Here is a 10,000-nt window from a genome sequence, read left to right as displayed (position 1 = left end):
CAGAGAGAGACAGTGATGGGGAGACAGAGAGAGACAGTGATGGGGAGACACAGAGAGACAGTGATGGGGAGACAGAGAGAGACAGTGATGGGGAGACAGAGAGAGGGGGGTTGGTGGAGACGCAGGGATAGAGGAAGGGAGTCGCGGGTCATCCGTTTTACCTCAAACTCGGCATGTTTGTGAACATCCTCGGCTCTTTGTCTGTTCAGGATGAACTCTGCCTCATTGGCCACGCGCACAATATGGTCCTTCATAGCATGGCATAACAGCCTGGAAAAGGGGAGAGAGATACAGAGAGAGAGAGAGAGAGAGAGAGAGAGAGAGAGAGAGAGAGAGAGAGAGAGAGAGAGAGAGAGAGAGAGAGAGAGACAGAGACAGAGACAGAGACAGAGACAGAGACAGAGACAGAGACAGAGACAGAAAGAAAGAAAGAAAGAAAGAAAGAAAGAAAGAAAGAAAGAAAGAAAGAAAGAAAGAAAGAAAGAGAAATAGAAACAGAAAGAGGACATTATTAGGATTATAGAAATGACAACAGACATTTTTGGCTTTCACTAGAGTTCACTGTGCCCTCCAAAATGGCTGCCAGTTAGGAATAAGTAGCCGAGCCCCGATGTGAGGATTGATAGAGACAGATCAGTGACCAGGGGTGGTGATAGATTACCTTCCCTCGTTGATAAGCTCGATGAAGGCCAGGCCAGCGTTCTTTTGGATAGAGTTTTGCCACTCCTGAAAAAAAAAACAGAAAACATCTGTTAAAGACAATTAACAAGAACAACCCCCAGGACGTATAACAGTGTGTGTGTGTGCGCGCGCGCTTGTGTGTGAGTGTATCCAGACTGTGGGCTTAAGAGCCAGGTTGAAAGCCGCTTTCCCAGAGAGCTCCATTAGCTGTGGTGAGTCTGGAGGACACAGGGGAGCATCTCTCGTTACCTTCCCCATCCGGGGGATCAATATCTGGGCTACAGTTCTCTCCCGGGGGCCCCTAATGGCAGGCGAGGCTAGGGGCCGGGGTAATACTATACATGCTGACGAGATGGGGGGAGAGGAGAGGGGGGGGGGGGGGGGGGGTGAAAGGGAGGAGAGGAAAGAACAATGTGAAGAGTGGAGGAGCAGAAGATGGCAAAGAGCTCGAGGAGAGGAGGAGTAGTGGAGAGAAAAGGGGAGAGGAAGACCAGACGAGAGAGAAGAGGAAAACAGAAAAGAGGAAAAGTGGTGGAACGATGAGAGAGAGAGAGAGAGAGAGAGAGAGAGAGAGAGAGAGAGAGAGAGAGAGAGAGAGAGAGAGAGAGAGAGAGAGTGAGAGAGAGAGAGAGAGAGAGAGAGAGAGAGAGAGACTGCGTAGCTGAAGATCCACATCCACAGAGATGCCAGACAAGATGAAAACAACTGAGAGGAGAGGAGAAGAGATGCCTGGCCCGCTGCAAGGACAAGAGGCCCTCCAGATTAAAACGTGGAGGAAGGAAAGAAGTCAAGAAAGAGAGAGGGAAGGTGAAAGACATGAAGCGCTCTCCTGGATGGGGTTTCTGAAAGGGTATCCAGAAGAATGGATCTGGGTGAGTATTGTTCACCTGCCTGCACTCTCAGACAGAAACCATAGTTACAACAGTCTTCAACTCTTTCTGAATGAAACGTGTTGGCTTTGTCGTAGGCATTAGAGGACTTCTAAAAGTAAGCCGTGTTTAAACCCGTGGAAAAGTTGACACGGCGATACAAAGCTTTGAAAAGCAGTTCTGTTTTGATCTCAAATTGATTTAAGACTGTTATACTCCAAGAACACCCAACATGTGTAAGTCAAGTAGATTGTGGTTTAAAAAAGTGAAAGGCGTTTTGCCTTAGATGAAAAAAGGAAGTGTGAGAGTGCTGATGGTCTGGAAGTAGTGCGCAGTTCAGTCATGAATTCATATTTTGGACATAAAAACAAAAGAAAGTCGTCTAAAATATGGAGTTTCATCCGCAATGCGCACTCAGCAAAATCTACCTTTGCTGAGGACGACACTATGGGCGGGTCTGTAACCTGACACCTTACATAAATCCATGGATTTTAGACCTGTCACTCAAGTCGCACACTCTCATGATGGGGTAGATATTTCGACACATGCAGTGAGACCGAGACAGCAGTTGAAAAGCGACATGGGACACAGTCTTACATAGATACCAGTTGCTTTGGGTGCTCGTGTGTGTTGTAAAACAGTGTCAATTATGGAGGTGTAATGAGTGTATTACAACATGTCATAGAATGGGGTTGTTTAGAGAGCTGGTGTAAGACAACCAGAGGTGACGTAATACAGTGTGTGTGTGTGTTTGTGTGTGTGTGTGTATCTAATGACAGACTGACCTGTGAGCAGAGCAGCATTACCAACTCGACCACTGACGTACTAGACTTCATACACACCAGACCTGCAGTGTAAACACACACACGCACCAGTCAGGGACTACAGATGACACACACACACGCCAAACACACACACACACACGCACAACCTCGCAGAACCCAACCGGTTAGTATTCAAATACAGTGTTGATAAAGCTTCATAGTAAAAGGCATTCCACAGAAAAGACAAGTCACACAAAGGCACAAAGAGAGAGAGAGAGAGAGAGAGAGAGAGAGAGAGAGAGAGAGAGAGAGAGAGAGAGAGAGGGAGGTAGGGGTCTAACAGACATATAGACGGTGGTTCACATTAACAGGACAACAGGAAGCAGGTGGGATAAGACAGATAACATGACACCGCTGTTTCAACTACTGGACATGATAACCTATTACCATGATAACCTATTACCATGATAACCTATTACCCTGATAACCTATTACCGTGATAGCCTATTACCGTGATAACCTATTAGCATGATAAGCTATTAGCCTGATAATAGTATGCAATACAGTTCTAGCTAGTATTCTTATTAAAAGTTAAAAGTACAGACTCATACCTGATGACGAATGAGTGTGGCAGCCAAGTGACAAATGCTCTCTCTCTCTCTCTCTCTCTCTCTCTCTCTCTCTCTCTCTCTCTCTCCCTTTCTCTGTCTCTCTCTCTCACTCACTCACTCACTCACTCACTCACTCACTCACTCACTCACTCACTCACTCACTCACTCACTCTCTCTCTCTCTCTCTCTCTCTCTCTCTCTCTCTCTCTCTCTCTCTCTCTCTCTCTCTCTCTCTCTCTCTCTGTCTCTTCTCTCTTCTGTCTCACCCAAGCTCTCTCTCACACATTCACAGTTCACTCACTCCCACACACACACACTCCGAGAGCGCGGTGAGCAGGACTGGGACGCGTGAAGTGGTGGTGGGTAGGGGGGGGTGGGGGGGGGTGGTGGTGTGAGGGGGGGGGGGGGGTGAGAGGACTCCACACAGAAGACGCCAGGCAGAGGTAAAGGAGTCGTGTACAGCACCTGTACCTTCAATGAGCAGCTCCTGCCCATGACTCCCCAGCAGCGTGCGCGACAGGAACGGGGCAAAGTCCACAAAGATCTCCCGGAGCAGGGGGGCCACCTTCTCCAACGCCCGCTCCAGCTTGGTGGTGATGCTGCAGTGGGGAGGGAGAGGGGGAGAGGGAGGGTGGGGGTGGAGGTGGAGGAGAGTTTGAGGTTAAGTAGATGGAGGGAGGGAGGGAGGGAGGGAGGGAGGGAGGGAGGGAGGGAGGGAGGGAGGGAGGGAGGGAGGGAGGGAGGGAGGGAGGGAGGGAGGGAGGGAGGGAGGGAGGGAGGGAGGGAGGGAAAGGAGAGGGGGTGTTGAGAGGGTGGGGGGGGGGGGGGTAAGAGAGGGGGGTAAGAGAGGGGGGCAGGAAATGGAAAGGGTGGGGATGGGCGATCGAAGCAGCGGAGGAGCGAGGGATGAAAGGAAGACAGAGGAGCAGGGGGAGAGGGAGAAGAGAAAAAGAGAGTCTGTCATCTAACCAATCACAGAGGGTCCAGATGGGGCTCTCCTATACCAGGTCACCAGCTGGCAGACCGGGAGGAGCATGACAGCGTGATGACCAAGCCGTGACAGTCACCAGACAGGAAATGGAGATTTGATGGCTGTGTCAGGCCAAAAACTGTCCTAGTGCGACGTCACAATTCCGTTCCGAAGCTCCGTCCGTCGCTATGCCGACCTTAAATTCCTGAGATAGCTACGCGTGCTACCAGGAAACTGTCCTGGTTGCTATACTGGTTACTAGGTAGCAAGTTTTGTATTTAGGCCTATTTAAACCAGTTCATTCTACTCTAGGATTTAATGTTTTCACTCGTTCGATAGCTAGTGCTAGCTAGCTAGCTGTTTTCTTCGAATAATTACTTATTTAGCATCAATTTTAACACACCGGGAAGGCAACACGCATAGTATTCTACCTGCGCGCGTTGCTGTCTCAGGAATGTCAAACGAGTGAAAACTTTCAATCGTACTGTAGAATAAACTGGTTGAAATAGGCATTGTGACGTCAGGTAAGACAGTTTTTGGCATTAGGACAGTTTTTGGCCTGAGAGCTGCAGACAACGACTGCAAGATTCAATATCATGTCATATGTGGCATCAGTTTGTTGAGTGTGTGTGTGTGTTAAACATGCTTTTCCTGGGTGGGCGGGGTATACAAATTTGTTATACAGTTATACTGTCTAGATAATGAAAATGTCCTTGTGTGTTGTGTCAGTGTCTGGGGTTAGAGGTCAGATTCAAGTGCAGGCCGACTGACACGCAAGTCTGGGGGGGTCAGGGGTCGAGCTTGACAAACTGTAAACAAAGCTTCGACCCGTTTGCAATTACACCGTGAGCGTGTCTACGGAGTGTTTGTTCTGTGTGGGTTTGGTGTGGGGGGGGGGGAACGCGGGAGGTCAGAGGTAGAGGTTTATGGATGGTACCTATGCAGTTTGTAAAGCTCTCTCTTGGAAGTCGCTTTGGATAAAAGCGTCTGCTCAATGAATAAATGTAAAAAGAAAAAAAAAGAAAAAAGTATGGTACACGGAGGGGAGAGGAGGGGGAGGGAGGGGAGAGGGAGGGGAGAGGGAGGGGGAGGGGGAGGGGAGGGAGGGGAGAGGGAGGGAGGGGAGAGGGAGGGGAGAGGGAGGGGAAGGGGGAGGGGAGAGGGAGGGGGGAGGGGAGGGGAGAGGGAGGGAGAGGGAGGGGAGAGGGAGGGGAGGGGGGAGGGGAGAGGGAGGGGGGAGGGGAGAGGGAGGGGAGGGGGGAGGGGGGTCCTTGCCTAAAACACTGTCCTGCATCTCGAGGGGCTGTTTGGAGGCCTGCCAGGGAGCTAAAGGGCTTGAGTTCTGGAGGCGTCTGGCCACTGCGCACCGCACATGCCTCCACCTCACAACAGGCACTGCAAATACAAACCACACACACAGATTAAGGAACACACACACACACACGCACGGTCAGACACACACACATGGTCAGGCATACTCACACGGGCGCTGACACACACCGGCACACGCACGCATGCATACAGCCGCACACACACACACACACACACACAGATGTCAAGGCTTGACGCTATCGCTTCAATACCTTAATATTGATCTAAAGCAGAAAGACATTCAAAAAACGACGAAGTACACCCAGACAGAACTTCTGAGCAACACTACACAGATTGAATGATTATAACAGAAAATTGGTCACAACAATACCGACTTTAACAAGACACTCACTTAGTGAATTAGCATCTAAAACAGCGGTGGAAAACAGGGGGGGAAAAGTGCGCTACGCTAATGTAGCTTTAGCATTAGCCAATGTCATTACATGTAGAAACAGTGCTACGCCAATGTAGCTTTAGCATTGGCCAACGTCATTACTTCACATGTAGGCAAATACAGATGCAACTAGCTGGATATGTAGCTTGTGTTTATTAGGCTTTCAGTGGGTTTGATTAGCGGTGGATTGATAGCTGTTTGACCTGGGGTACGGAGGTGGGGGTTGAGACACTAATGGGTATCCTATGGTTACGGCATGCTAGCTACAACGCTGTGTGGAGACTTGACCTTTAGGCCTATCTGGATGAAAGTGTGTGTGTGTGTGTGTGTGTGTGCTGTGTGTTTACTTGTGCCTGTGTGTGCTTGTAAGCGTGTATTTCCATTCGTGTGAGTTATGTGTGTGTGTGCGCGCGTGTGTGTGGATGACTTGTCTGTGTGCGTGTGGCATCATCCTTGTGTCTGTTTGCCCTGTGTGTGTGTGGTTGCTTGGGCCTCTGTGTGTGCGCGTGCGCTCACGTGTGTGTGTGTGTGTGTGTGTGTGTGTGTGTGTGTGTAATGTGGATATGTGGTGACCATGCTTCATCCTAAAATAGCATGCAGACAGACGGCTAGTGTATTCACCCCAGTAACAAGCAGGTTAGGAGGGCATGAGATGCATCAGATGCACATTTTCCAGCTCTACTTGTTACAGAGTACTTGTAGTTCTAGAGTATGTGTCGATGTTCTATAGTTATGGAGTAGTTGCAATAACAGAGGAGTTGCATTGTAAAAATAGAAGTTGGAGTCACAAAGCAGTTGTATTGTAGTTATAGAGTAGAATTGCACTTTTTCGAGGTTCATGTTGTTGAATTGTAAATGTCGATGTAATGTAATAATGTGTAATTTTGGGGTGTCTCTGACACATCCTTTGTGCTCCGGTAAGGATGGAGGGATGGGGTGGGCGTGATCAAGCGTTAGAAATGAAAGAGAGCAGCGGAAAAGAAGAAAGGCCAGACGAATGGAGAGACAAGAGAGGAGGAGGACAAGAAACCAGAGAAGGACCAGGAAAGGGGTGACAGAGAGAGAGGGGGGGGGCGAGGTCAACGACCACCGACGAAGGTGCTGGGCGGGTGGAGGGAGGCAGGGACGCAGGGAGGCAGGGAGGGGGAGAGGGAGGGAGGGAGAAAGGGAGTGGGCCTGGTCTCTGACCTCATACTCTCCACGCTGTCTTCAGGCATGGGCGCCACCGTCTGCACGGCCGGGAGGTTCTTACGCGTCGCCCCGTTGACGAAGGAGGAGGAAGATGAGGACGAGGAGGAGGCGGAGTCTGCGGCACCTGGGGGGCGGGACAGCGAGAGAGGAAGAGAAAGAAGGTGAGACGGAGAGAGAGAGACAGGGAGAGAGAGACAGAGACAGAGACAGAGAGAGAGAGAGAGAGAGAGAGAGAGAGAGAGAGAGAGAGAGAGAGAGAGAGAGAGAGAGAGAGAGAGAAAGAGAGAGAGAGAGAGAGAGAGAGAAAGAGAGAGAGAGATAGACAGATTGAAAATGACAGAGAGGAGAGGCAGAAGGAGAGGGAAAGGGAGAGAGATGAGTTCAATACCTGAGCAGGAAGCACTGAGGACATTGATTGTTTTGAAGATGGCCGTCTACAAGGCCACTGGAGTGGCCTCGGACCAGAGGCCCCTGCAGTTGTAAATAGCCTCGGAATCGATACATGAAACAAGAACCATCCATGAGAACCAGAGCATAGATGCTCCATTACATGGGTCTGACAGGAAGTCAGTGCAGAAGGAAGTGGATACGTTTAAAATGTCTGAGTGCAGCCCCCCCCCCCCCTCTTAGTTTACTTCCGATGAGCCGGGGGCCATCTAAGTTCATCTAGAATCTCTGGAGCCAGAGTCCTGAGTGCCGTGTCTGAGTGCCCCAAAGCAAATTACAGACAACAGCAGACAACGCGCAGCTGTGCCAGCTCAGGCAGCGGTGGTGCCATTACCGTCCCCGAGGTCGCTCAGTCCCAACGCGGTCACACCTGGGGGTCTGCTTCCGCTCAAACAGACGTCATAAAGACATGCGTCGTATGAATCGTGAATGAATGTTCGGCGAATGAATGTCGGTGGTGGTCGGAGGGGCCGTAGGCGCTGATTGGTAGCCACTCTTCTGTCAGTCCGCCCCAGGGCAGCTGCGGCTACTGTTGCTAGCTTACCACCACCGGTTTGACTGCGTCTGAATGAATACTGGAAAATAAATACTCTGTAAAGCAACCTTGAGTACTTTGAGCAGTAGAAAGCACTATATAAGATCAATAAAAAAAAATTGACACTGTTACCAACCCTCTGAAGTCCCAACCCATTCTGCTTCTTGGATCGATTACTCCTGCTTAGGTCAGGCGTCAAAATCTGTCCAGCCATCGCCCTTCTCTAGATCCCTGACTATGCCTATAGTTCAAGCATGACCAGACAGTCCATCCCCTTTGAATAAGAAGCTACAGTACAATAAAAAAAATCTATTCGCACTACAAATAAGATCAAATAAGTCCTTCCTCTGACTGGTTCAGTTTGACAGGCAGAATGTTCCAGAGGATCAGTGTCACAGGACCGCGGGCTGTTTCCAGATCTTCAGATGATCAAAGGAACACCTTGACTATGTCAAAGACACAGTCTGTCCTATCAATGAGCTTAGTGTTGCCTTAGAGCTGTAAGAAGTTGCCTTAGAGCTGACAGAACTTACGTTAGAGCTGACAGCAGTATAAATAATCATGTCTAACAATAGAATAGTTAGAACGGTACAATAATCTAATCCTCCGAATAGTTGTTTCTACTGTAAATATAGCATGGAGAGCATCTGTTTTTATAAGTCTAGAACAATTGTTTTTCGGATCAGAACAATGAATTGAGGCTAAAGCTAAAAAGGGCTTTGTCTGGAACCTCGAGGTTTTGTATGGAACGTGTGTGTGTGTGTGTGCAAAAGAGTGTGTGTGCATCACCTGTGGTGTTGATCATGCTCTTGGGCGTTGCCGTGGCAGCAGCAAAGATGTTGGGCGTGCTCCCGGGAGTGGCAGCCCCGCTGGTGGTGGGCGTGCCCACCGTGTTGACTGATAGGCTGCCCGGGGGAGGCTTCTTGACGGGCACCACCACGCTCCTATCAGAGAGGAGGACGCAGCTGTCAATCAAACCCAGCAGGTACACCCACCGGCGCTGGAGGAGACTGTGCTTGTGTTTCACAGTTGAAAGTGTGTGAAAGTGTGAAGGACCAGATTATCTCTCTTTCTCTCTCTCTCTCTCTCTCTCTCTCTCTCTCTCTCTCTCTCTCTCTCTCTCTCTCTCTCTCTCTCTCTCTCTCTCTGTCTTTGTCTAAAACCAGTTCAGGGTTGATTAAGCAAAAAGATGAAGGATAAAATATGGAAAGGTATGAAATATGCACTAGCCTTATCCTTTTCAATTATTTATCATTCCTGGAATCATGAAAGATATATAGACAACTCAAATGTTCCCCAAACTGAAGGCATTTACAGAGCCTAAAATGTAGGAGTGTATGTAGAGAATTAAAGGTCCCATTCAGAATAAAATATTTAACAGTTTCCTTCCATCCTTCTTTCCTCCCTTCTTTCACTTACAGCTCACTATATGAAACATCTTCTGTGCTTAATATTGTCTGAATGTGTTTATTTTATAGACAAAATATTTTCCCTCCCTCCCTCCCTCCCTCCCTCCCTCCCTCCCTCCCTCCCTCCCTCCCTCCCTCCCTCCCTCCCTCCCTCCCTCCCTCCCTCCCTCCCTCCCTCCCTCCCTCCCTCCCTCCCTCCCTCATGAAGTCAGCCTGAGTGCTCGTACCTGTCGAAGGAGTGGAACTGCATGGGCAGCATGGGGTGCGTCTTCAGGGCGGGGTCCGGGTGGTAGGGCGTCGGCCCCGCCTCCTGCCCCGCCTCCCCGCCGTCTACGGGCGCGGCCACCAGGCTCTTCAGGATCTCCTGCACCACAACGAGCCAATCACATACTCAGCCCCCTGACCCTCTGAGCAATCCGTCCAATCACATCCTTAAGCTTGGTTAAAATTAGCATAGACAGATCAAGTAAGTTGCCGCTGTGGAAGAATATAAGGCTATTGGCTAATTTCCTGGCATTGAAATGTCCACAAGAAGGACAGGGCTCTGCTACTCTATATGTAAATACGCTCTCCACTGAATATTGATGAGATCTGGGTCAACTACTGGTAATTGGAGTGTCGGTTTTGCATGATTTGTTGTTTTATTTGCAGTGGGAGGAGCAAAGTCAAGTGCATCTGTGTCAAGCATCTGACAGTATTTGTGTTATTGCATATCCTTTTAACGGTTGTACCTTTTTTTACTTGTTTATTGAATTTTT

The 10,000-nt window shown here is 49.4% G+C and overlaps 1 protein-coding gene across 1 annotated transcript in view; it reads right to left on the bottom strand.

Moving 5' to 3' along the window:
* LOC146246240 (neurobeachin-like) overlaps positions 1-10,000 on the bottom strand; it is a 43,278-nt gene that overhangs the window by 11,228 nt on the left and 22,050 nt on the right. Inside the window, 7 exon segments of the mRNA XM_084683471.1 lie at positions 162-270; positions 662-726; positions 2,336-2,397; positions 3,397-3,524; positions 6,849-6,975; positions 8,623-8,777; positions 9,470-9,606. Of these exon segments, the coding sequence (XP_084539597.1) occupies positions 162-270; positions 662-726; positions 2,336-2,397; positions 3,397-3,524; positions 6,849-6,975; positions 8,623-8,777; positions 9,470-9,606 (783 nt within the window).

This window comes from Hypomesus nipponensis, chromosome 20, assembly GCF_054491055.1.
Source record: "Hypomesus nipponensis isolate SF chromosome 20, ASM5449105v1, whole genome shotgun sequence".
In the NCBI taxonomy this organism is placed as follows: domain Eukaryota; kingdom Metazoa; phylum Chordata; class Actinopteri; order Osmeriformes; family Osmeridae; genus Hypomesus; species Hypomesus nipponensis.
This window is presented reverse-complemented; position numbering and strand designations above follow the sequence as displayed.